At 41.2% G+C, this 26,650-nt stretch overlaps 4 protein-coding genes across 7 annotated transcripts; 1 reads left to right on the top strand and 3 right to left on the bottom strand.

Annotated features, from left to right (window-relative positions):
• Positions 1-417: 417 nt before the first annotated feature.
• On the bottom strand, positions 418-3,995 carry LOC115396702 (serum paraoxonase/arylesterase 2-like). The gene is made up of 9 exons (XM_030102693.1): positions 3,854-3,995; positions 3,704-3,774; positions 3,566-3,621; positions 3,158-3,320; positions 2,221-2,347; positions 1,906-2,109; positions 1,750-1,831; positions 1,486-1,614; positions 418-1,386 (listed from the first exon to the last, which is right to left on the bottom strand). Exons 1-9 carry the CDS (start codon positions 3,928-3,930, stop codon positions 1,225-1,227), a joined length of 1,071 nt encoding a protein of 356 aa, XP_029958553.1. The 5' UTR covers positions 3,931-3,995; the 3' UTR covers positions 418-1,224.
• Positions 3,996-6,056: 2,061 nt separating this feature from the next.
• Positions 6,057-13,620, bottom strand: LOC115396938 (casein kinase II subunit alpha-like). Of its 2 annotated transcripts, none has more exons than XM_030103025.1 (15): positions 13,552-13,620; positions 12,765-12,856; positions 12,436-12,512; positions 12,193-12,321; positions 12,001-12,112; positions 11,800-11,901; positions 11,659-11,709; positions 11,499-11,558; positions 11,317-11,400; positions 11,128-11,238; positions 10,926-11,027; positions 8,465-8,565; positions 8,203-8,351; positions 8,025-8,114; positions 6,057-6,921 (listed from the first exon to the last, which is right to left on the bottom strand). In XM_030103025.1, the coding sequence occupies exons 4-15, from the start codon at positions 12,291-12,293 to the stop codon at positions 6,806-6,808; spliced, it is 1,179 nt and encodes a 392-aa protein (XP_029958885.1). In that variant the 5' UTR covers positions 12,294-12,321; positions 12,436-12,512; positions 12,765-12,856; positions 13,552-13,620; the 3' UTR covers positions 6,057-6,805. The 2 variants fall into 2 exon arrangements, with proteins under 2 accessions (XP_029958885.1, XP_029958886.1); XM_030103026.1 differs by having other exon boundaries at positions 12,752-12,856; positions 13,552-13,614.
• A 1,578-nt stretch (positions 13,621-15,198) lies between these two features.
• Positions 15,199-17,370, top strand: LOC115397109 (uncharacterized). Of its 3 annotated transcripts, none has more exons than XM_030103290.1 (11): positions 15,199-15,259; positions 15,399-15,460; positions 15,581-15,613; positions 15,718-15,765; positions 16,015-16,059; positions 16,154-16,213; positions 16,293-16,337; positions 16,419-16,772; positions 16,859-16,897; positions 16,982-17,054; positions 17,235-17,370. In XM_030103290.1, the coding sequence occupies exons 1-10, from the start codon at positions 15,252-15,254 to the stop codon at positions 17,038-17,040; spliced, it is 753 nt and encodes a 250-aa protein (XP_029959150.1). In that variant the 5' UTR covers positions 15,199-15,251; the 3' UTR covers positions 17,041-17,054; positions 17,235-17,370. The 3 variants fall into 3 exon arrangements, with proteins under 3 accessions (XP_029959150.1, XP_029959151.1, XP_029959149.1); XM_030103291.1 differs by having other exon boundaries at positions 16,012-16,059; positions 16,293-16,325; XM_030103289.1 differs by having other exon boundaries at positions 16,012-16,059.
• A 140-nt stretch (positions 17,371-17,510) lies between these two features.
• On the bottom strand, positions 17,511-18,721 carry tyrobp (transmembrane immune signaling adaptor TYROBP). The gene is made up of 5 exons (XM_030103297.1): positions 18,349-18,721; positions 18,244-18,264; positions 18,009-18,152; positions 17,859-17,926; positions 17,511-17,780 (listed from the first exon to the last, which is right to left on the bottom strand). Exons 1-5 carry the CDS (start codon positions 18,383-18,385, stop codon positions 17,724-17,726), a joined length of 327 nt encoding a protein of 108 aa, XP_029959157.1. The 5' UTR covers positions 18,386-18,721; the 3' UTR covers positions 17,511-17,723.
• Positions 18,722-26,650: the final 7,929 nt, after the last annotated feature.

The following is a 26,650-nucleotide window of genomic DNA, read 5'->3' as shown; positions in this document are numbered from 1 at the left end:
GACTTGTAAAAGACTTGAGTGGGCAAATGCTCACATTCGATGGCGTCTGGCACGTCGGAGAGGTGTTCTTTTCAACTTCGTACAGCCTTGGAAGAGGAGTGGACCAACATTCCACAGGCCACAATTGACAATCTGATAAACTCTATGCGAAGATGATGTGTTGCACTGCATGAGGCAAATGGTGGTCACACCAGATACTGACTGGTTCTGAGTCCCCAGACCCCCAATAAAGCAAAAAAAAAAAAATGCACATTTCAGAGTGGCCTTTTATTGTGGACAGTCTAAGGCACACCTGTGCACTAATCATGGTGTCTGATGAGCATCTTGATGTGGCATACCTGTGAGGTGGGACGGATTATCTCAGCAAAGCAGAAGTGCTCACGATCACACATTTAGACAGATTTGTGAACAATGTTTGAAAGAAATGGTAATATTGTGTATCTGGAATGAATTTTAGATCTTTAAGTCCATCTCATGAAAAATGGGAGCAAAAACAGAAGTGTTGCGTTTATATTTTTGTTGAGTGTATTTCAAACCCTCGGGAGACCATTTAAATGCAGAGATACCTTGACATTCAGAATGATTGAATGTTGACAGTGGGATGATTTCTCTCTTATCATAATGTACTGGGTACACTGAAAGTGGACCATATAAACCAACCATGTATTGTAGTCGAACAAGGGGTTTAGACGGGTCTATTATGTATAACATCACATCATCTGCAAATAAGCTTATTCTTCTGTATCAACTGTCTTTTAAATGTGCTGTTCCTTTCATGATGTCTCATGTTTCAGTGATATTAATGTGATTTTATGCGTTTCTTTGTCTTGACTGGTGCTGTACAAATAAGCTCGCCTTGCCTTGCCTTAACTCAACAGAGAGACAAGGACCACGCTGTCCTGCAGACAGATCTCTCAGATCTCACTGGAATGTGGTGCTGTGGACTTTGGAGACTGGGGAGAAATGTAAGAAAGACACATTATTAAGGTTCTCTGATTATATATTGGGTGAATTATATCGGCCCATATAGAGTAGATTTAACCCTTCATGGTCCAGCTGCTTGTGACTATTCGTCACACATCGTCACCCTATTTGATTTTAAAAAAAGAAACAATCTGAAATATTTTGTTTGTAAAGAAGTTCATAATTGAAACAATACAAATGTTTGTTGGTTATCAGTGTTTATGCTGCACTCTAAACACATTTAATCTGTACAGTTAGTTCTCATCTCAAGTCACAGTACAGGGCTTTATGGAAGACAGTGCCGATGAGCAGCTTCTCTCCATAGACGGTTGCTACAGACGAGCCAATGATCACACTGCCGTCGTCCATATACACCTGAGTCACCACCGGCTGGTCGGAGTGAATGTTCTGGATGCGGATGACCTGATGAAACAGGAAAAACACATCAAGTGAGATAAATATCAATGTGGAAGCAGATTTTATATTTCCGCATTCTTGTCTTGTTGAAGGGAAAAGACAAACCTCTGATCCAGGTGGATCTTGGGGGTCGAAAATGAAAGCTTTCCATCCGTTCGGGTGACAGCCCAACCAAAGATCACCGGATTCTAAGTCAACTTCAGCATTGTCACAGAGCGAGCCCACGTCCACGGCCTGGTGAGACCCATGACGATTAGGACAAATGTAAGATCAGGTTTACAATGCTGGAATAATAACAACCATGTACCAGAGACATTTGAGAGAATATGATTTACTCAATCTGTAAACTGAAATAAAGTCATGAATTACCTTCACTGAGGCCAGTGAGTTGTCATGTTGTCGCTCCAGCACATGGACTTTGTGGTCTAATATATCCACCACATATATGTGTCTGTAAACAGAAGGAATCATGAAGAAGAAGAAACTCAGACATCTGAAACATCAGCATGAGAAAATCCTTCTTACTTCCTGTCTGGTGAAATGTTGATTCCATTTGCAATGTAGTAACCCTCAGAGGCCACCTTCACCTCCCCCGGGCTGTAGAACACAACGTTACACCAAGGCTGGTCCAGAAATGGCTCCACATATGCCATGATGGTGTCTTGAGTAAAGTAGTGATCGTTGGTGGCGTAGAAGCTGTCTACTCCCACTGCGACAATGTCATTCAGACTGGAGGGAAAGGAAAAAAAAAATTACATTTCAGCATGACATTGACTACACACACATCCGCTGTACTAAAGCAGGATGTGGAATATGAGTGTTTTTTTTTAACCATTCTACCTGTGGAGGAGCTCGTGTTTGATGGTTTTCACATGAAGCAGAGAGATGTTGCCTTCATCATATATGAAGACCTCCACTTGGCTATTTTGTTGAGGATGATTGATCACGAAGAGGTATATCTTATTGTCTAAGAAACGACGAGACACAACGGAAGCATTGGACATGAAAATGTGGAGAAGACGACCTGAGAGAGTTAAAACAGCGAGGAAGTATACAGCACAGGCGCCAAGATGATTTAAAGCCTGATAGTTGTTCATAATGTGCACAGGTACATTTTTCTACGCGTTAATCATCTGAGGAAATAAAGTCCTGCCGGCCAATAAAGCCAAAGGTGACTGTTGATACAGGATTGCGTAATTACAGTTTGACCTGGCTTGTTTTACAAGATTTTTTTTCAATAAACTGCCACAAACACATTTTTATTTGCAGTTTTCCTTAAAAAACAAACAAACAACCAAATCATACCGTAAATGCTACATGTGCTTCACAGATGTACGGTTAGTGAGAGATTTCTTCGTTCATTCAGCTCAAAACATTCAGACACACCCCAAACTGCCCTGGCTTTTGTACTCATAATGTTACAAGTGTTTTTCTTCTCCACCAGTGATCGCAGCAGGTTTGGCCACATATTGTACACACACACACACACACACACACACACACACACCCAACTGCATGTCGACCAGCAACAGCTGCATGTAAAGAGCCTTCAGCTCAAGTGAGCTAAAAAGAAATGCTTTTTCATTTTACTTAAACTGGCGTCATGGATTTAGCAGAATGTGACACAATTTGACAGGAATATCATTTGGTCAATTAGGTATACATTTGTAGAGATGAGTGTGTGTGTGTGTGTGTGTGTGTGTGTGTGTGTGTGTGTGTGTGTGTGTGTGTGTGTGTGTGTGTGTCATGAGAGCAGGTAGGCTATTATAGACTCTACCAGTTGGGTCCATGTATAGGCTGATGCCGTGAGGGTTGAATGATTCCAGATCAAAGTTTCCACTGATACGCATCTCCTCTGGATTCAGGTCAGGATCTTGCAGATCGAGGTAGAAGATTTTTCCGGGTGCATCTGAGGTCGGCAGTCCTGGAACCTTACGCCCCTGAAAGTTCCAGAGAAATGAAATATACTGACCAGCAAACTGTCACATCACGTGAAATCGATTTTGTTGTTGATTTTGTGATCGCTGAACACAATTTAAAGTATTTTGTGATCAAAAACAAAAGCAGTGCATTATGTGAAAAACTAAGATGGTTGTGTTTTTTATGATTTCAGGGTATTTGGGTTTGAATAACTGACTACGACAGGTTTGCAATACCAGCCGGTCAATACAGGTTCAATACTTACAGTGCTTATAAACGCAATTCCATCATCAAGGATCGTTATGTCATTGGATCCATTCTCTGAAAAAGTAAATAGATGAAAAATTCTACATTTTCCTGAACTTCACATCACCCATCCAGCTGTTTTTAGACCAATACAAACCAAGATCTTTCAGAAAAACGCAGTTGGGAAGGTGCTTCTTGACCAGCTCTCTGGAAGCCAGAGCCCTTTTCCTGAAGAGTTTTCAATACAGTATAAAAAGTCTGGAATAAACATCCCACCACATGATGATACTGCTGAAATCTACATTACCTCAAGTTCATCACTCTCTCTCCCAAAAGCAACGACAACGCAGCGACAGCAAGCGTGAAGACAACTACTTTCCCCATTGTGAAATCATGAAAGAGACTCTTCAAAGTGTGTGAGATTGAGCGACTGCTGAACCGAAGGCGCGTCTCCAGAGGCGCGTCTGCAGGCTGCTGCGTTCACGACCAACGGAAATACCACAACAAACGACTTCTCCTTTTTTTCTCTTGGTGCCTTGGTAGAAATTTCTCACACCATAGAAACCTTGTATTGCTATACAGTTTCAAAGCTCAACGCTTTACACAAATGCCCTGTCCACGGAAGAGGACAAGAACGCTGCTTCAATTTTGAAAGAAACATTTCCGACATTTGACAAGTACCTGAATGCAACATATCAATGATCACGAGAGGCCTTCATGAACGCCTTACAGATTGTTTCCTGCATTGAACTGGGATTGGTTTTCTGCAGATTGAGGAGCAACATACATCCGTTGACATGTAAAATCATGATAATTATTCAAAAAAATAAATGAATTTAAAAAAGATGGTGATGGATAGTTGAGAAGAATACAGCAGGAGGCCAGCACACACAAAAAAGATAAACAATCACCAGGAAACGGAATGATCTTAAATTTTTATCATTCATATAATGTACCTGCATTTTAAATACAAGCAAAATATCTCATATTCTGCAACACAAACCAGCAAATGTAAACAAACTTACCATACACCATTTGGTATATCGAATCTGATCTTACTTTTAGAGCATTTCTGTTGCTATAGATTTCCACCCACAGTATGGTTTTGATGTCAATGCTGCTTCCCTTGCAGTGAGGTTGCTTCAGGGCTGCCTCACTCATCCCTTGGCTCAGTCCCAGCCGTAATTAATACAGTAGATCATCGGGGAATACATTAAAATCAGCACAGACTTCAGTTTGAAAAATCAGTTGGTCCAGGTTTGGGGACGTTTCCATTCTACTGCTTTGTCCATAACTTTCTGTTTCCTCCTCTATTTTTAAATCAATATCTTGTGGGGGGTGCTTTGGGAGCTTGGCCTGTTCCATCTCTGTACTCCTGTGTGAGAGCTGTGGTTGAATACTTGGCATTGAGTCGGGCTTGTTCAAGGTGAGCATTGGACTCTGCCAAGGCTGCGCCTCGTCTTCTGTTACCGATCTTTATGGACAGGGTGTCGAGGCACAGTCCAGGTCAGGAAGGCTTCACGTGGGAGGTCAGATAACGTTTTTTCTTGTTTGTTTTTTTTCCTGCTGATGATGCTGTGGCATCATCACATGATCGCCTCCAGCTGAAGCTGGAACAGCTCCCAGCCGAGTGTGAAGAGGTTAGGATGAAGAGCAGCATCTCTAGAGTAGGAGGATATTCTTCAGGTGGGGGAGTTTGAGAGTCTTGAGGTGTTATCTATGAAGGATTCCTGAGATCACTAAATCCACAGTTTCAGTGTATCGGAACGTTGTGGCGAGGAGGGTTGCTTGTGTGCATTGATCTGCTGCCAGATCGACTGCCATTAGAAGTTCACCAGGCGCCTCCAGCTGGGAGGACGACCCGAGGTCGGCCCGGGACTCGCTGGAGAAATTACATCCCTGGTTTGGCGTGGGAGTGACTCTACACCCTCCCAGAAGAGCTGGAGGAAGCTGGAGGGACTGGAATGTCTGGGCTTCATTGCTCTTTATACTGCTACCCCATGTCCAGTATGTGAGGAAGAATATTGATGGATAAATTTATACATGTGTGGTTTCTGTTCAGACCATTTCAGCCGATCCTGCCTCCTGCCCATAAGCTGGATGAGGAGACAGAGGACAGGTGCTCGATGATTCAGAGGTCTGCTTACACGTAATGGCAGGAGTTATTTCCGATTGCATTTTAAATGATTGATTCAAGCTGGATTTCATCATCTTAGGCCACACTGTAAAGGAGTTATGCAGCTTCAGCTTTTCAATAAGCTAACTTATTACCAACTTCAGTTTTTTAACAGTATTGACAGCATCTGACTGAACGCACTTCACGGCTTTTTTCCAAAAACGTACTTTCAGCCTTACAGAGCTCAAGAAATCTTGAGAAATTCACAGTTCAAGTCAAAGCAAATACACTCCACTGCGTCCCAAAGGTATGGGATTACGCGTTCTGAATTCAGTTAATTTGCTCGTGTTATTGCCAACGCAACCACTCAATAACAATGTAGTGCTTGCAAAAACCCTGTTTAAATTGTTTATTTTTGAAGTTGTTTTTTTTTTGTAGGTGATGACTCCTCCCAACATAAAGCAAAAAAGTTACAAAATTGTCTATGTAATCAAAATCATGTGTAAGAGACTTCATAAAAAACAAACATGAACACATACATACACATACAGAAGTGAAAGTAACATAAAATTGGCAAACTATTGACCCTGTGAAACTCAGCATTGGGTGCATGCAACCTGACAGTAACTGTAGAATATCTACAAGAGTCCAATTAATGAATGATAGCATCTAACAACTTCAACACACCAACAACTCCTGCACATTACATCGTGTGCAACCGGCGAGCGCTGTCCAGGGGCGGGGCGCACCGGGCTCCTGACTCTGTGATGTGAAGTCGTGTAAAGGTTCACAGTGTAATACAGCAGGATCCCCCATCAAACAGTTTCAAGCAAGACTGTATATTTGGAACATACAAAATAAATTTTATTATCCATTCTCTTCATGTCTACATCTTATTAGAATTTCTAGACAATGGCATTGTCAAATAACACACCCAAATTAATTCTAATAATCCTGACAGGTGCAACAATACGTTTCTGTCAAGTCCAGGTGTCAAAATATAACTGAATGTGAAAAGCAATTTTTTTTTTAAATCTTCTTTGTTATTCTGAACATAAAAAGGGGAGCCGTGGCCCCGAGCCTCGGCCAGAGCTCTGTGGAACGCGGCCACGAGCGCACATGAACACAGGAGAGGAAGTGGCTTCAGGGCTGGGACCCGGTGGCGGCGGGGACTTGTGTGGCCAGAGTGTTGGGGGCGGAGATGACGGGGGATCCAGCAATGTTAGCCAGCGGCTGCGAGGAGGACATTGAGGTGATGCCTAGGAGAGACGGCAGGACCGTTACACACGTGGAAACGTTCACGCCGACGCCACATCGTCGATAAAATCCACACATTTCACTTTAATACAATTGGTAAAAACATCAAATTCAAACTTAAAATTGCCTGACAATGTATTAAAAAAAAAAGAAAAAAGAAGTTTAATTGCAATTAATATTTTTTAATTAGTGACTTGACACTTGCATTGTATTTATAGGACCTGATTTTCACAATATTTCAGACAATAAAACTTTCACATGTATCACACAAGCTGAAAGATTCAAGTCATTTTTGTCTTATTAAAGTAAATTACAGCATCTAAGAGTATTAGTATATTTCATAAAGCTTTATTAGAGGCCATATAAACAATTTATTTTTAAAAGATTCTTTTCTTCATTGTTTGTGGAAATAACTGAAACTATTTAACTTTCAAAAGACAGAGGATCCCTTTCAATCTTTCAGATTTGAACATTTTTCTGGAGAAGTTTTCTGATTACAAAAAATCTAACTCTTTTCACCGAGCGCCTCATTCAGTTCAGCTGATTCTGTTAAATCCCTACATTTAGGGAAGCTTCAACCAGCTGCGATGGGGCATTTATTTAATCAGTGTGTGTGGGTTTTTTTTTTTTTTTTGGATTATACACAGGTCACTTGGCTGTGAGTCATTCTAAAACATGCATCAACGATCCTCCAACACCCAATAGATAACATACGGGACGAGCTTCAAAACAAGCTGCTGACGTGCTGAACACAGCTCAGTTCAGTGGCCACAAACAGTCCAATTTCAACTTGCATGGGCTGAACGGGGAAAAAAACAGACCGGAATGGAGGCTGTTACGGCCTGGAATTGGCCCACGGGCCTTATGTTAGACACCTCTGACCTCAATCTAGGACGTCACCATTTGTTCAGGGGTGTAAAAAAATGCATTTGAATGATCTGAAATACAGTAAAGTGTCATGTTGAGCCCATTCAATGATATTCTTAAAACTTGCCAGTCAATAATTAATGCTGATGTTTGCATGCAGGCTTCAGTGTGGACACCTCTTGATGTGTGTGTGTGTCTCTTTGATTTCATCCTGATTCAAGGTCGAGAGGTGACCTACCAGCCATCATACTTGAGGAGCTGACTGGAGTGGAGCTGGCAGCCATCCCTCCAGGAGTGGCCCCCCTTCCCTGATCTTTGACGATGGGATCTGAGAACACAGGCGCGTGTGAGTGTGAGCGCCTCAAACCCGTGTGTGCTGTGGGGTAAGAGAGGCGCTCGGACCGGAATAAACTCACAGAAGTAGGGATGATCCATGGCCTCTCTGGCCGTGAGGCGAGCTTGATGGTCGTAGCGCAGCAGTTTGTCGAGGAAGTCGAGGGCCTCTGTGCTGACTAGGTGCTGGTTCTCGCTGTGCACAAACCTCTCCCACCTTTTGCGGGAATGTCTGAAGAAAAGGGAAGAAAGAAAGAAAAAAAAAAAAGAATATTCATCTGTCAAAGCCTTGTCCCAAATCTTTCATGGATGCTTTATTGAGGTCAAGCAGCTGTAAGGTTTCACCTTCCCAGGATGTCATTGAACCGTGGATCCAGCTCAATGTTGTACTTGTCGATGTAGTCGTACAGGTCCTCTGTGCCCAGGACTTTAGCAATTCGCACCAGCTGCAAAGTTTAGGAAACAAACAGGCATTATTCACCAGCAAAAACCAGTTACAGCTGACACAAATGTCATAAAGTGTTATAGAGTGAGTTTATTTTGATACACTGCATTCTCAAAAACAGCAATTTTAAGTCGTCTCAAGACATTTAACCACAAAATAAATGTATTCTTAGGTGAACATCTCACTAATGAGAACAATTTTACTCAAAAGCATTGTTTAAGTACCCATGAAATAAAAAGGATATTTCCAGTTTTTGCCTCTGTAGATCAATTATATATGAACTGGTGTGAAAATTACATAAATAAAACTCTTTCCTTTATTCGGCCTATAAAGAACTGTCTGATCATCCCGCTTCCATGTCAAAACGTCATGCCTTCACGATCGAAGGTGAAAAATTAAAAAAAGGCAGAGTTTCATGACACTTTTTGTTCATGTGACCTCGGACTCGCACTTCTGGTTGTTTGTAAACCATCTGGTTGACCTTGGTGAACGTGGCGATGCCAGCTGGTTTAGTGCCGATACACTGAGGGTTCATTCAACATTAAATTAGGCTCCTCCTTCCTCCTGAAGTGACCCTTAAACAGCTCAATGCTGCACGTACTGTTTGTCTTCTGCTGCTGTTTTGACTACGCCACATTAGTTTAGATTTTTTTTTTTTTTTTTTTTTTTTTTAAACACGTGCAGAGAAGAAACATGAAGCAAATCAGATAAGCAGGTACACAGAGACAGATTACTGAGGAGATTTGTAAATGCTTTAATTTGATTCCTCGTCGTCATATCAAGACGTTATCCTGTTAACTGCAGAAAATGATCTGATTTTGCTGTGTGCATGTAAACAGGCTGCAGTGTTCAGTCACTGTCATGCAGGAAGTAGCAGAGTCAGGATCCCATAACTTTTCACATGGTGGAAGACAAAACATTCAGGCCCAAACTCCAGCTTATAGATCAGAAGTGTTCAAGTCACTGAGGCTTTCCAGTGAGCTTGCTTAGATTTTATAATAAATTGTATTTTCAAACACTTGAATGTTTAAATGTTTGTATTGTTCCTTTAAGGGTTAACATATTTCATGTTTTCCCCTGCATATCAAACAATGAAACAACCTGATTTTAGCTGTAAATTACAAGATCTTTTATTTGGATGACATCCTTGTTTCACTAAATAAATCTTATTTTGCTTTTGTTATTCACGTCAAGACTAAATCGTAGTTAGAAACTGTGATAATAAATGAGAGCTTCCTAAATCACAACTACAGTAATGTCGGACAAGAAGCCGCTACTTTTTCCCCCACACATCTCGAAACCTGCTGCTTTTACAATAACGCAGCTTATTTATGACTTTTTTCCCCAGTTTCAACGAACTTCATATGATGGTCCAGTGTCATGTCACGTAATGCAGCAGAGTTCATGGTGCTTCCTGTGTAGCCAGCAAGCAGAAGATTTAATGCAGCCGAAAAGTTCAGCCACATTCAGATCGGTCATTTTGCGCGTCTCACACACACAGCTTCAGCAGACGGCCGAGGCGTTTCCACGACGCAGACCTGACTAAAAGCCAAAACAATCGTCACTGAGCGGAAGATCGAGGATTTTAATGGCGGATCACCGTGGTGTCTTAGATTTATGATGAGAAACGTCTTGTCAATCAGGACGTGCATGACTATGTCTGCAGCTCCCTCCCAAGTACAAGGAAAAAGTTTCGAAAATTCACTCAGACAAAGATAGCGGAGCACTCCACTGCACCACACGACACCGTAAATATGAACGAGGTTCAGATGAAGCTCTTCTGAGACTGTTCAACTCCGACACCAAGATGGAGGAGTTCAGTGGTTTCAGTGAGCAGCAGCAGGATGACGGGAGCGATCAGTGACTTTTCTGATGGGCTGCTTTATTTAAATTTTTTTTACTGGTGTTGCCTTTTGTTAATGTTCTAAAAATCCACAAGGGCCTGGACGCCTGCACCGTCAATCAATGTTCGAACCCTTCTTTTTTTTTTTTAATTCAATTAGTGGCTATGGCTTATATAGTTGGGTGCGCTTCATCATATGACATTACGGTAGTGACACAGAGAGGCATTTTAGCCTCCGGCATATCAACAAGTGGGTACACATCAAAACTGAGGGAGTGAACAAATTCTAATGATCTCAAAATGTTTTAATGTGACACGATGATTTGAATGTTAGCCAAACCTAAATCTAAACTAGGAATGAGCAGAAATACCAGAGACGTCTTTTCTCTGCGTTATCAATAATCTGTTTATATTAAATAAACTGCGTAATAAATGTTGAAATGGTTCATGGAATACAGCCACACACACTCCCTTCATTCGTAACAGAGACAGAAGCGAGCAGAGTGGATTCCTCATACCTGATCATAGTTGTCATGACCGTGAAAGAAAGGCTCCTTCCTGAAGATCATGCTGGCGAGCATGCAGCCCAAACTCCACATGTCCAAGCTGTAGTCATACATCTACACACACAGTAAAACGTGGGGGAGGACAGCAGTCAGGTACTTCCTGCAAATCTCTTGTTGCTTTATCTCATTATTTGCACACTCGGATGGGCCTCACCTGGTAATCTACCAGTAGTTCAGGTCCTTTGAAGTACCTGGACGCCACTCTCACGTTGTACTCTTGGTTCGGGTGGTAGAACTCTGCCAGGCCCCAATCGATTAGACGGAGCTGAAGGAACGGGAGATAAAATGCTTCAATGACAGCTGGTGTGGCAGACCGGAGATGGAATGAACGAGCACACAATACCTTTCTGTGTTCGTGGTCGATCATTACATTGTGTGGCTTGACATCTCTGTGCATAATTCCCATACTGTGGCAGTAATCCAGGGCCTAAATGAGAGAGAGAGAGAGAAAAAAAACTATTTTATAACACTAGCAATCATGATTAAACTGGTGGAAATAGTTAGGAAAATGTGATAAAGTCTCACCTTTAAGATTTCGTACATGTAGAACCGTATGTCAAAGTCAGACAGAGTTTGATACAATTGCTGTAAAAATAAAACATCATTAGCCACCAGAAAATACGTGAATGAATAAAATTAAACAGCATATCTCATGTTAGCAATTTACAAAAGCATCAATTATTACCTTGAAGTCTGTGTTGTTCACATGTTCAAAGACCAGAGCGGGAGTTCGGGACTGGAATCGAAGAGAGCATGCATTCCTGAGTTTTTGCAATTTTGTAAATTCTGAAGTATGGCGCGACGAAAAGGAGAGTTATTTATTTACCACGGGATCCTTGACGATATCTAACAGTGAGATGATATTTGGGCCGCCCCTCAGATTTTCCAGGATCTTTATTTCTCTCTTGATTTTCTTTTTCTTGACAGGCTGGCAACACACACAAAAAAAAAAAAAACTACTGTGACACACATGAACTCTCCACTAATTATCATTTAAAGAATAAATATTAAATCAATGTTCCCATACCTTCAGTATTTTGACAACCACTTTTTCATTGTTTGTGATGTTTATGGCTTCGAACACTTCACTATATTTGCCTCTCCCTAGTTTTCTGACTAGCTGATAGTCGTCTTGGTTCCTAAAAAGACACATTAACACAGTCAATGATATTCAAAGCATGTCTATGACAAATATTCAAACAATTTCCAGCTGCCTTACCCCCATTCAACAACATGGGACTCATAGTCCCAGTATTCTCGAGGTCTCTGTGTGTTTACATCGGGGTAAACTCGAGAGCGGCTTGGAACAGGGCCAGACATATTCTACACAGGATCTTCTCTAAATCTCCTAAAACAGGGAAAAAGAAAAGACTGTGAATCTGTTGTACCTGTCAGAAAATTACAAGAGACAAAAAACCCCAAAAAATTTCACAATGAGTAGTAATTCATCATTCAGGAGTACCTGGGAGGTTTCCTCCAGGATTAGGGTGAAAGATAAAGTGGAGCAAGAGTGTCTGAGATGCCTTTACAGTCAGAAATCTAAATGAACGACACAAATAATAATTTAAAAAAATGTTGTTAAAATAAAGAGGCACTGCAGTGTTTAAACGACAGGTTGAAAACAATTAATCAGCAAATTGTTTTGCAGAATGTTGATTTCCTCAAAAAATTAGGAGTGCACGTTCCTCACGTACTTCAGATATGCAGTAAAAGGTCAATAAATCAAACTTCAGTATAATCTTTAGCATTATCTGCTCTGTAGAAATATGGCAGCGTACGAAATGGAGAAACCTGGATGTTAAATGGGGGCATCCAACCAGTCTAATCAGGAGGTACAGGGTTCAATACAGTCATCACTGGGGGCTACAACAAGGCAGTGTCTCCTGTTGGAAAAGGGCAGAAAGTAGGTTGATTAAAATCAATACTGTCAATTAAAGCAAACTGTGAGAGGCAGCGGACGGCACCGACACAGCGAACGTAAGCGAGGCTGTGTTAAATAAATGAACATTCAGACCACAAACAGTCCCCGGGGTGGAACTCGTTGGTTTAGATAAGAGGCAGTTTGCCCGCGTCATAGTCTGATGAAAAGGTGAGAGGCAGCCCGCACAAACCCAGTGTGGCCCGAAGGCCTCCAGCGGAACTAACAGCGAGCAGCTAGCAGCTAGCCACCGGGCGAGCCGGGCTAGTTAGCATTAGCTCAAGAAAAGCCGGCTGGAAAGTCACAACCAACTCAGCCACGTTATCAAACTTTACCCGTGTGAAAAGAGCAACTGAGGTCCCAAACAGCCGAAACACCCCTCGAACGGTCGCTATTGCGGCAAAACTAGACAAAAAGCTTCGAAAAATACATTTCCTGAAGCTACAAAAGTGCTAAGCTAACAGGCTAGGGGAGTGAATAGCCTGCTGGCTGGCGAGGCAACTGGCTGACAACGCCTTGAAAAAACCTCCAATAAACCCGCGGAGCGGGCAGCCGGGTGGTACCGTGGCTGTCGGACTTGTTTTCAGCTTTACCCCGCACCCGGAGCCCTCAACGGTAGCCCCGAAGCAACGACGATTTGAGATTAAATAACACGATTACCTCTCAGCGTTGTTGGGACGTCAATATGGCGATGCTCGAGATGAAGAGCTTAGTGGGAACAGCCTCGCCTGCAGGGGGCGCTCTCCTTTTTCTGTCAGCACGAGGGGGGCTGCAGCTCGCGCTGCCACCAACAGGTCTCAGTCCAGCAGAAACTTCTCTGTATGTGTGTTGGTGCCTCGCGTCACGCCATCCACTGCCCTCTCAACACTTCTCAATTGTTTCCCCAGAATCACCGCATCAACATATAATGAGCACATAATGAGCACATGTGGCTGCATCAGGCCTGCTGGTGGTTTATTGCATTGCTGTTCATACAAGACAAGGCTAGAATTGAAATTTCATCACACCTAGAATTAAAGTAAGACAATACAGAACACAAGCATGAAAAAGAGTTCAGCAAGATTTTTAAAATAGTAGTAAAAAAACTGAAATATGAAATACAGCCCTGAAACGTGGGATGTCCAATAAAAAAATACTCCTGAAATGTACAATATTCAATACAATATCATCCTGAAATATGCAAAATACAATACAGTGTAGCCTCAGAATACGCTGTAACTGTATATGAGACCACTGAGGTCATATGATCAGTGGGACATGAAGCATTGTCCAGGGCAGAAAAGGTAAACTAATGACTGTAAACTGGCTGTATTGGATCGAGAATAATACATTAGTTTCCATCTTAACATGCAATTTCCAACATATAAGGCATCATTCTTATTGATATTGGATTCAAATGTAGTTAACAGACTTTATTCATTTTAGAAAAGGATCTTTTGGCCTGGACAGGAGGCAGACAGCTGCCAGAAATCAGCAAACATGCAGGATTAAGGGTAAAGTTACATACATTTTGTGTTTATCACAAATATATAATGATACTAAATGTCTTTCTGCCAGATGACGAATGGATCAATTACTTGTGCTTGACTTCTGAAGCATTTTTCTTTATGTACCCTGAATCTCACAGAAACTTTTTTGACGGACTAATGTTGACCAAGACTTTGTCTAATTGAGCATTAAAATTCACACATTGTGCCAAAACATCTACAATGAAATGTGGAAGCAGGAGTTTTCTCCCTGTGAGGCATTGTGTGGTCAGCAGCTCAAAAGAATTTATAAATCAATTAATATGAAGATGTGAACAAAGTGTGGGCATCATTTTGTATGTAAAGACTTCATAAGGCAGAACGTTTGTGTTGGACCACAATGCATTATGCCGATGAATGACTGGTGTATAGAGCTTCTCTGTGTGAATGGACAATGGTGCAACAGTTATAAAAAACAATGCCAGCTCTGTGACATTGACTTCCTCTGTTCTGCACCAGAATAGTCAGTGGGGCAGTTTAACAAAGTAACTACTTACCTGCAATCAGCACATAATAGGTAGATCAGATCAGATCAGATCATATCACTTTTGTGAGCTTGAATGTTTCAAACAGCTGCTTTCAGTTTGACCTGAAATGAATGGGGATTTGTTTTGCTTATCGGACACCTGTAGCACAACTGTTGGTTCTCTGTGTGCGCGTCACGCACCGATCGACACGCAGAAATACCCTTTGAACCAAACTCAACCTGATACATCTCGTCAGAATCTGTAATTAACAAGGGCGAAGCCCACTGATGAATGAACAGTGGCGGTACAAAAAGGCCAAGCTGCCCATTCCCCCACAGACAGTGGACACTGTGGGCCAAAATCAACAATGAATCTGTGAGTACTTGATATTATTTTGAGTTTAATAAAATTTATTTCACTCGTCATTTTACAATACAATCATTGCAAACCTTCAAATGAATCATTGCTATCTTATCTTATCCAAATATTTGCATTTTTATGTTGGTCATTTCAGCTTCTTTTGTGGTTTGCTACTATTTCCATTTGCAGCTGTGGTGGAAACATCCCCAGTTAGAGGTAACCTGCAGTCATATGGGAAAATCTGTGAATAAATGTTACATTTAGCACACTAAATGTGTAAAGATTTAATCAAATTATGTAGGAGGGATGAAACCAATTCTTCATTTCCCTTTCCAGCCCGGAGGGAAAATGTGCTAAGCTTTCTGAATGGTGAGGTTAATTAATAAGTTATTCTGACTTAACTCAATCTTTGCAAAGTAGGTTTAATTGCGTTTGAATTGTTGAATTAACTTGTGCGTTTTCGGTTTTCGCAGATGCATTTAGTGCAACAACAGAAAAGGCCATACCAACAAAAATCACAGGTCTGTAGCTCAACAGGTTGCTGTTATGTCAACTTTTAGATTCGATTATGAAAGAGGAAGGGTGGATAATATTTCATGCCAGATCCTCAAAGGACTTATGGTTTCTGAAGAAAATAAAATCGAAATCACAAAAGAACAGAAAGTCACGCTGAATGAGTCCTGCTCTCAGGTTTATTGTTGGGTGATAAATAGTTTATCATCTGACTGTTAAAATCATCATCATCATAATTTTTCTTATTTCTGCAGCAGGCAATAATTCTGCAAGAGCTCCCGAGGAAGAAAAAAAATCTGAAGGTTCCATTTTGGTTTTTTTGTCCTTTTTTCTAATCAAAATGTTAAAATAACTTTTCCACACATTCCTGAGTTTCTTTTCTTCTTCAAACTGAAGAATTTGCAGATATGTCAGTGGGAAAATCTGCAGAGAAGTTCCACAACAGTCGTTCCCCAGGTACGTGAGATCTGATGTCAAGCAAATGAATTGACAACGATAATATGCTAGAAATACAACCAAACACCCTTTCTGACAGTTTCAGTGCCAGAAGCTCCTGAGCAAACTGGAGGTGAAAGCAGAGGTGCAGTATAAACCTTCACACTGTCTGCAACACTGACGCTGGCGCTGAAACAACTTCTGTCTTTCTGTGATGCGTTCAAAGACCTCGGCAGCCGTGAGACCCTCAGGTCTCCTTCCAGGAGGACAGGAGGAGTGAACAGTGACGACGTGCAGTCGGCGGACACCACAAGCACGCTGCAGCAGGACCTCAGGAGCTCGGACCACAGCGGGCCTCAGGGGGAACAGCAGGCCAGCGGAGAGCACACTGATCTGAACAGTGAGGAAGAAGCAATGATGCGGCCTCAGGACACTGGGAGCCTGTCAGGAACTCACTGCAGAGACACCGGCGGGGTGAAGCGTAGGTTGGCTCCAAGCCAGAGTGGAGAAAGGCCAGATGAAGAGAGTTTGGAGGAAAGACTGGCTGCAGTGGGTAAAGCTCGAGATGCAGACGATGACGGTAAGACGAGATTCTCCAAAATCAAACAAATACGATGTTACAGAAACTACAGCCTGAGCAATCAGGTTTCATTCATGTTCCCTCAGAAACCCGGGAGTACATGAGTTCTGAAATACATCCGTATGGTAAGTTTTTTTTCTTCCACTTATAAATATTGTGAATACTGCTTTCCAAAAAGATTAATTGAAGCTCTCTTCTTCTTGATCCAGCACGTCCAGGACCCGGTCCCATCCAGCCATCTTTTCCTGCATGGAGTCGTACCTCCTGATGCTCATAGCGGAGGTCTGTTTCTGTATTTTGCTGTTGAAACATTATCTGCATGTGTCTTTTCCTGATCAGTTAAACCGCTGATGACATATTATGCATTTAAAGTTCACATCTAAGAAAAAAGCACTTTTCTGCATCTTGTCTTTGTTGTATTTTCAATTTGATGTTGAACATCTCTGTTTTCTTCTATTCCAGATTGGACTTCTTCCTCCTCGTGATTCAGGGACCTGTGTCTGTTGACTCACCAGTAGCAGACACTCTTCTTCCACAAGTTTTGGAACTTTTTCCATCCTATATTTAGATTTTTACATGTATCTTTTTTCCCCTGGCATCATGTGAAGAAGACTTGAAAATTAAAAGGTTGTGACACTGGTGTCTTGTGTGGACTATCTTAATGGCGTATGCTGCTCGATGAACACTGCACAACCTTTCAGTCACATAAAACACAATCTGTGAGAGCCATCTGGTTTAAGGTGCAGTTTAATTTACATTAAATTAAAAACATGAATTCATAGTTCACAGCGGACACACAACACACTTAAAGTTAGTACAGAATATGATACATTTCACTCTTATTTCAAATACAAAATAGTTTACATAGGTAGCAAATCAAAAGATTGTTAATGTGGTTCCTTTTAGAGATTGTTGCCATTTCCCTGCTGCCATCAGTTCCCTTTTAAACTTTCATTTCCTAAAGTGTCGAAGTTCACTGTATACGTCTGACTGGACTCCATGTAGCTCCTACAAGACAAGACAGATCAGTTTGAGATCACTGCAACGCAAATACAGCACTTAAAGTAATGTGTACTGTTACTTTACCTGATAGGGAGATTCCGTGACTTCTGTGGCTGCTTTCTTTGAAACGGATGATGACAGATTTCTTTTGCCTGTTGAGCAAAATTAAAGTTTCAGGAAGGATTTTTTTTTTTTTTTTAAATGAGCAGTAATTCCCACAAAGTCAGTGCTCACCATCGTGTGAATCCCGTTCACTCCTCCTTCTGTGGTGAGTGGCGAAGCAAAACACGGAGATGGAGATGAAGATGGTCAAGATGATATCAGAGGCGATAATGCCCAGTACCGACTCCATGCTCACCAGGTAGCAGGAGCCACATTCTTGGGAGGAAAAGTCCATAGATAGATTAAGAGATGCAAATTCAAAACACAGAGCTTCATACATCAACAGGTGAAGAGATTCAATATATACCTTGTTGTCCTGCCGCTGATCCTGTATGCAAAGAAAAAAAAAAGGAGCTCATAAAACCACAAATGATAAAAACATTATATGTCAAAACAGGTGAGGCTCACTCACCAAACAGCGACTCCACGACACAGAAAGCGTTGGACATCTTCTGATGCTCGTCTCTGGCTGAGGGGGAAACGAGACGGAGAGGCTCCCTTCCAGGTGTCAGAGCTGTGGCGCCAGAGGGCACGATGTGAGAAGCCAGAGGGTCATGAGGCTCACAGATGAGGAGCTGTCAGTCTTTCACGTTGCCACCATTCGACTGTGACAGGAGGAGGAGGAGGAGGAGGAGGAGGAGCCAGTCCACCATGCAAAGAGGAGCCTGGTATTTGTTTTTATGCCTCTCCTATATCATGAGGATTGTTGGTCTCATGAAAAGAAGTAATTGCAATATAGATTTAGACTTTGATCCCAACTGATCAGATCATGTCTTTGTCTCAGGCTGATCAAGATTAGACGCCTCACATCGGACTTCTCACTTCTGAAGTGTGTTCATAACGCCATTTCCTCTTGACCTGTGGTTTAGTGTATGTTCAGGTGCGGCTGCTGCTCTCTGAGGCTTTCTTAAACCACCCGCTTTCAGTGAAATGAAAGTACAGCTTCATTTTGTTTTGGCCAAGAGAAGATTCAAGTTTTCCTTTATGAAACGTTCAAATAACAACAGATTGTTGCCATACACATACACATCAGTGTTACAGTAATGTTGGTTTCATTTTGAAATAATTTCAAATGCATTATCCTGTGGGGAATTTAATGAAAATAATGGATATTACACCTTTAAAAGAAATGTGCTCTGACAGCAGAGGAAGAACTTTTCACTGCAAATTACCAGGAGGCCAGAAAACCAGAATCATGATAGAAAATGTTGGAAAAACAAACTCTGTAGAAGCTGCCAGAAGAAGCTTTCTGAATGAAAATGTACAAATGAAGGTGTGCATAATCAAAGAACGATATAATGAAGTCTCATGTTTTGCAGTTACAAGACAAATGGAACTTGAATTGCTATTTTTTAACGAAACAGTAACAATAAAACAATAAAAATAATAGGTTTTCTGAAGTGTAACTAATTGCTTGATTACTGTTAGATTAATTTCCATGAGATTTTTGCTCTTGTATAGTTTTTAAATCACTAAATAGAATTGTGAGGATGTGAAAATGGTTTTTGCTTGTATTCATCGTTTTCTAAAGGGAAACTTTTCTCTTCTGAGCTTTTCAGTTTATGAATTTCTCTTCATTTTGTCAGTTGTCATCCCTGAATGTACAGAAAACCGCTGGGCTCGAAATCATATTTGACATTTTTAATATCTTTAACATAACGTATTGATCTAAGTTTGGAGAGTTTGTTTCCTACAACAGGTAAGATCATGTTTGTGTGTGGTGATTTCAATGTTGACCTGTCCAAAGAAAGAAAAGACAAAATGACTGATGAATTTATAGAGACCATTTCTAGTATGGGCTTATATCACCTACTAGAATAACTGCTCATAGTGCAACAGTGATTGACAACATCGTCACTAACCACATGGGAAGCAGTCTTAACTGTGGACTATTGATCAATGATATCTCAGATTACTTGCCGATCTTTGTTATCTATGACTGTGCAATACTAAAACAAAAAGAAAAACATATAATCAAATATTCAAGGAGGAGAACAGAAGAGACCATAAATCCCCTAAAAAATGAAATACAAGAATTTAATTCGGAATTGTTATACAGCAAGAAACATGTTGATGATGCTTATGAATACTTTTTAAAAGTATTTATATCATTATACAATAAAAACTGTCCAATAAGAAAAAATAAGTGTAATTCGAAATATGATGATAAACCATGGATCACAAAGGGTCTAAAAAATGCTTGTAAGAAAAAGAATCTGTTAAATAAACAATTTATAAAGCACCAAACAAAAGAATCAGAGATCAAATACAAAAAGTATAAAAACAAATTAAATAGTATATTACAATTATCCAGAAAAGAATATTATACTAAAGAGCTAGAAAAAAGAAAAGATAACATTAAAGGCATGTGGAAATTAATTAATAATTTAATCAGGAACAGTAAAACTACTCAAGTTTACCCAAACGTTTTTTTTAGTGAGGACAGACACATTAGCAACCCAGAAGACATAGTTGAGGGATTCAATGACTATTTTGTAAGTGTTGGGGAGAAGTTGGCTGCGAAAATGGGAGGAAATCAGATCATTGATCCAACTGTTTTTGAAAACATATCAAGGAATCCAAATTCAATCTTTTTAAGCAAGGTAGAAACCAAAGAGGTTATCGATACAGTAAAATCATTCAAAAACAAGACTTCAACTGATTGCAATGGGATTGACATGACGATAGTAAAAAATGTAATACATAGCATAGAAAATCCACTAACCTACATCTGTAACCTCTCTTTTACTACTGGAGTTTTTCCACAGAAAATGGAGATGGCCAAAGTCCATCCATCCATCCATCCATCCATCTTCAACCGCTTATCCGGGGCCGGGTCGCGGGGGCAGCAGTCTCAGCAGAGATGCCCAGACTTCCCTGTCCCCAGACACTTCCTCCAGCTCTTCCGGGAGGATCCCAAGGCGTTCCCAGGCCAGCCGAGAGACACAGTCTCTCCAGCGTGTCCTGGGTCTTCTCCGGGGTCTCCTCCAGGTGGGACATGCCCGGAACACCTCCCCAGGGAGGCGTCCAGGAGGCATCCTAACCAGATGCCCGAGCCACCTCGGCTGGTCCCTCTCGATGTGGAGGAGTAGCAGCTCTACTCCGAGCTCCTCCTCCCTGGTGACTGAACTCCTCACCCTATCTCTAAGGGAGCGCCCAGCCACCCTACGGAGGAAGCTCATTTCAGCCGCTTGTATCTAGGATCTTGTCCTTTTGGTCATGACCCAAAGTTCATGACCATAGGTGAGGGTGGGAACGTAGATTGACGGGTAAATCGAGAGCTTCACCTTTCGGCTCAGCTCCCTCTTCACCACAACAGACCGATACAGCGGCTGCAGTGCCGATCCGCCTGTCAGTCTCATGCTCCATCCGTCCCTCACTCGTGAACAAGACCCCAAGATACTTAAACTCCTCCACCTGGGCTAGGGTCTCTCCACCGACCTGGAGGGGGCAAGCCACCTTCTTCCGGTCGAGGACCATGGCCTCGGATTTGGAGGTGCTGATCCTCATTCCTGTCGCTTCACACTCGGTGGCGAACTGCCCCAGTGCATGCTGTAGGTCTGGGTTCGATGAAGCCAACAGGACAACATCATCTGCAAAAAGCAGAGATGAAATCCTGTGGTCCCCGAACCGGACCCCCTCCGGCCCCTGGCTGCACCTAGAAATTCTGTCCATAAAAATAATGAACAGAACCAGTGACAAAGGGCAGCCCTGCCGGAGTCCAACATGCACCGGGAACAGGTCTGACTTACTGCCGGCAATGCGGACCAGACTCCTACTCCGGTCATACAAAGACCGGACGGCCCTGAACAAGGGGCCCCGGACTCCGTATTCCCGGAGCACCCCCCACAAGACACCACGAGGGACGCAGTCGAACGCCTTCTCCAAGTCCACAAAACACATGTGGACTGGTTGGGCAAACTCCCATGAACCCTCAAGCACCCTATGGAGGGTATAGAGCTGGTCCACTGTTCCAAGACCAGGACGAAAACCGCATTGTTCCTCCTGGATCTGAGGTTCGACTATCGGTCGGATCCTCCTCTCCAGTACCCTGGAATAGACTTTCCCCGGGAGGCTGAGGAGTGTAATCCCCCTATAGTTGGAGCACACCTTCCGGTCCCCCTTTTTAAACAGGGGGACCACCACCCCGGTCTGCCAATCCAGAGGCACCGTCCCCGACAGCCACGCGATGTTGCAGAGACGTGTCAACCAAAACAGTCCCTGCACATCCAGAGACTTAAGGTACTCAGGCCGAATCTCGTTATGACATGTTTCCATAAAAAATATATTTAGTTTTTTCCATATTTCAGGCTAAACAAATTATCAATAAATATGGAAAAAACTAAATATATTTTATATGGAAACAAAAACACAAAAACTGAGGAACGGATGATTATAGATAATAACGAAATTAAACGAGTAACTGAGACTAAATTTTTAGGTGTAATACTTGATGAACAGTTGAACTGGAAGCCACAAATAAAGAATATAAAAACAAAAATGGCGAAGAGTATTGGATTACTGAACAAAACTAAACCTTTTTAAATTACAAAGCACGATATATTTTGTACTCTTCATTAGTAATGCCATACCTCAGTTATTGTGTGGAGATATGGGGCAATACATATCCCAGCAATTTACAGTCACTTGTGGGACTTCACAAAAAGGCAATACGAATAGTGCACAAAGCTGGATACCTTGAACATACCAACAGATTGTTCTTGGAATCCAAGGAATTAAAATTCCCAGATCTGGTCAAATTTAAAACGGCAATACTTATGTTTAAGGCACGAAAAAACACATTACCTGGTAATATACAAGTTTTGTTTTCAAATAGGCAAGGAGGGTATAATCTGAGAGGGGATTCAAACTTCAAAAAGCAGTTTCACCGTACGACAAAAGAGAGCTTTTGTCTTTCAATTTGTGGTGTGGATTTATGGAATAAACTGAGGGTCTAAAGAAAACCACTAATTTGAGTGTGTTTAAAAGAAAATATAAAGATGTTGTGTTCAGCAACCATAGAAATGAATGAAAGTATTTATGTTGAGAAAATGTTGAGTGATGCCAGTCATTATTCTCTCTAGAAATTGAGAGAATTGGTGAATAATTCTGAAATGTTGTGATGTTTTTTTTGTCTGATTCATGCTGATGATTTTGTAGTGGACAAAGGGGTAGGATTCATATAAGTTTTTCACTTCTTCCTACTCCTTTTCGAATCTTGTGTTTGTTTGTACTCTTGTATATCCATAATGGGATACATGTTTTCGAAATAAAGCCAATCAAATCAAATCAAATCAAATCAAATCAAATAATATTTTGTTTAAGGTAAAAAGTGTGACTGTTTTTGATTTGAGAATTAATCTTTGATATTCAGCCTTAAATTACCGTATTTCATCATAATGTCTAATCTGCCTTATAACTGCAAACTAATTAACAGATAAAGAACACTTCATCTTCTATCTATACCATTTTATTCAACTTGGGATAGCAGACAAATTAATCGATGTGTAAATCAAGATGGAGATTGAACCCACAACTTTGTCTTAGGAAGACAATGATTTCACAAAGTTGAGACAAAAAGTGGTAATGAAGAGGAAGCAGCTCCATGAAGGCAGTAAATAGACTCTGGTCAACTTCAGGTTTCACTGAAACGCTAACAGACCACAGAAAGCCCTCAGAGCACAACAGACGTTATTACAAACTAATCCGCCTCCTTTATGAGAAAAACCCTGCAGTAATGTTACAGTACAGGAAAATAAACGGAGGAGGGAAATCGCCTCACACAGTCTCAATTTTTATCATCTGAATAATGTTGCCCAAATCAAGGCATCTTAACCAGATCTGGAGAGACTAATCCATGCTGGGCTCCTTACAGGAACTGTGAAACGACTGCAGTACATCCAGAACCGCAACCAGGAAGTACGACCATATTAGTCAAGTCTCTGACTTCACTTCCTGTTGATCAGAGAACTGAACTTCAAAATATTTATGCTTCTACGGACTGATTTTATCTGTCTTATTTTGTATATTGTTCAATGGTTAAAATCTTTTTTCTTATATGTGTGTGGCTGTGAAACATTTTGAATTGTCTTGGGTATGAATTGATCAAAACAAATAAATATTGCCTGAAAAATGAATTTCCTTTTAATGATGTTTAATATTTAACAAGAATAGTTACTGTTGATCTGCAGTTTTATATTTATGAGCTGATGATGTAGTTTTGACAAAATTTTGTTGAATTGTGGGAAGTCAACAGTTTACATCAGATTTGTAAAAAAAATTTATTTTATATTTCACATGCAGTATATGTTAACATACGGTATATATACATATTATCATCTCAGATTAGGCTTTGCAGTTGGCCCGGACGTTCATGTACACTTTGTCAGCTGAAAAGAGAAACAGAAAAAGAGGGAATATGTCACTTCAAATACTCTGTGGCAGAATGAACGAAGAGACATCAGTCAGAGACACTTTTGATGTGAACAGAGAAACAAATATTCAGCATAAAAAAGTACAAAAAAAAAAAAAAAGAGGCTGGAGAAACCAGACAGTGACTGGTAACCTTTTAAACGCCAACACACACACACCGACACACACTGCAGATACACACACACACACTGTGCGAACATGACTAATTTCCCCCGGCTCCTTTACCCCTGTCTCTCCTCTGACGTCTGGAGCTGGCCCAGCGGTATGTGCACACGACAACGACGAGGGTCAGCAGCACATCTGCACAGACGATGCCCGCCACCGTGGCGGGCTCGATCCTGTAGCAGGACACGGCGGTGTCTGATGAACACAGACGGTTAACGAGTGAGTGGGAAGCTGGAACAACCACAGCTGGAAAAACTCGACTCATCGTCTCTGGTCGTGTCAGTCTGCCTTGTTTCCTACACGCTCCCATTCACGAAGCCAAGAGTTTAGTGCAGTTTTAATGTTTGCACCTACCTGCATCTGCAGCTGTCACGCCTGGAAGCAGGAGAAAGAGACCAAAAACAATGCTCAGAGTTTTTGCACAAATATGACACTCAGCAACACATTTGTCTGCCAAGCTTCCGTTGTGGTTTCATTTTCCTGTAAGAGACCACCTAAGTGTCGAGTGTGAGTTCAAAACGACGCAAAGAGAAAGAAAGCAAAGCTCTAAATACTTACTGCAAAGAAATAACAGGGCGACAGTGAAGCCATAATGGGCCATTGGAAGTCTGGTCAGTTATCTGAAAGACAGTCTGTTACATAACTCAAACATGTGTCAGATAGACCGGTTTTTAACGCAGGTACTTCATATTGTTTGTTTATATCGTCACTGAAAGTTCTGAAGAGTGACAAATTCAGTTACTCCAAACACAAACGGCAACATCATCGGTATAAGGTTACTGTGTCAGTCTGACTTTTCTGTCTAACATAGCTGTAATTTACGTTATAATGACAACATTTAAATGTTTTAATGATATTTTGGGTCAAATAAGTTTTAAATCTGACCTTTGTTATGTAATCAGAACCATTTTGCTGTACATGGAAGTTTTACAAAGTGCAAAAGGAAGAGAAAGTACTGATGCTTCATACCTGTTCTGCCTTCTGTGATCCAAAAAGATGTGTCCAACGCCTCCAATTGGTTTTCACTTGCAGCAGCTGACGTCACTCAACTGAACTTCCTTCATGATGCTGAACACCATCTTCTGGTTTGTGAGTGCATGGCCATTTCATGCAATGTTCTCTTCCGTTGTACTGAATGCTTCACCGTGATTGACTGGATGAACAAATGTGTGTCACTTCCTTTTTATCTGTATTACAAACAGAAATGAATTCCAGAAGTGTAAACACTGCAAAAACTGGAGTGTTGCTTTTAGCACGTTCTGATTTAAATGATGTTCGGTGTTGGAGTTATCCGGCATGGTAGATCACGTCAGTGTTGATTTTGATTTAATTGTGTGCTATCAGTATGGTATGTAACTACAGGCTCATCTTGGTGATTAGCACTCTGGCCTCTCGCCAAGAAGGCCCCTGGTTCAAATGTTAGCTGTGAGTCGGTATCAAGTTTGCATGTTCTTCCTGTCTATGTGTAGAATTCATCCGTGCACAGTCTAAAAACATGTATTTGACATTAATTACTGGCTCCAGATCGCCCTCAGTATGTGGTGAGCTGTCCAGGCTGTTCCCTGCCTTCACTCATAGCTGAGATTTGCTCCAGCAACCCTCAACCCTGATCATAGAGCAAGCGGTAAAGAATCCTTTTCTCAAATTATTTTGTTCAATAACTTTTATTTATAATTTTAAGTATAGATAACGTGACACTTGGGTTAGTAAAGCGAACATAAACCAGGATAGATGGTAAAAAAAGGATATGTGCAGTGTTACTTGGGTAATCTATTGGTGTTAATTTAACTCTGTTTATAAAGTTATTGTTGGAACTGTGGCACACAAATAAAAAATGTTATTCAAGTAGATATATCTCTTGATCATTTTTTTAAACTCAGTTTTTATGAGCTACTGTTGCTCTGCAACGCTTTTCTCAAGAGTCCCATTCTGTATTGTTGAAATCCTCAATTACATTTTTCAATATTTTTGTATTCAGTAAGTAGGTAAATAAAAATTCTTTTCTCATCAATCGTCTCATTTTCCCCCTTAATGAGACCCTCATTTTGTAAAGTAGCAAATGCTGCAAGCAGCCAATAATGTCATAATGGTCTAGAATCATTTTTCAACATGATCCC

Source organism: Salarias fasciatus, chromosome 11, assembly GCF_902148845.1.
Source record: "Salarias fasciatus chromosome 11, fSalaFa1.1, whole genome shotgun sequence".
NCBI lineage: Eukaryota > Metazoa > Chordata > Actinopteri > Blenniiformes > Blenniidae > Salarias > Salarias fasciatus.
Note: the sequence above shows the minus strand (reverse complement) of the source record. Positions and strands in the feature narration are given on the sequence as shown.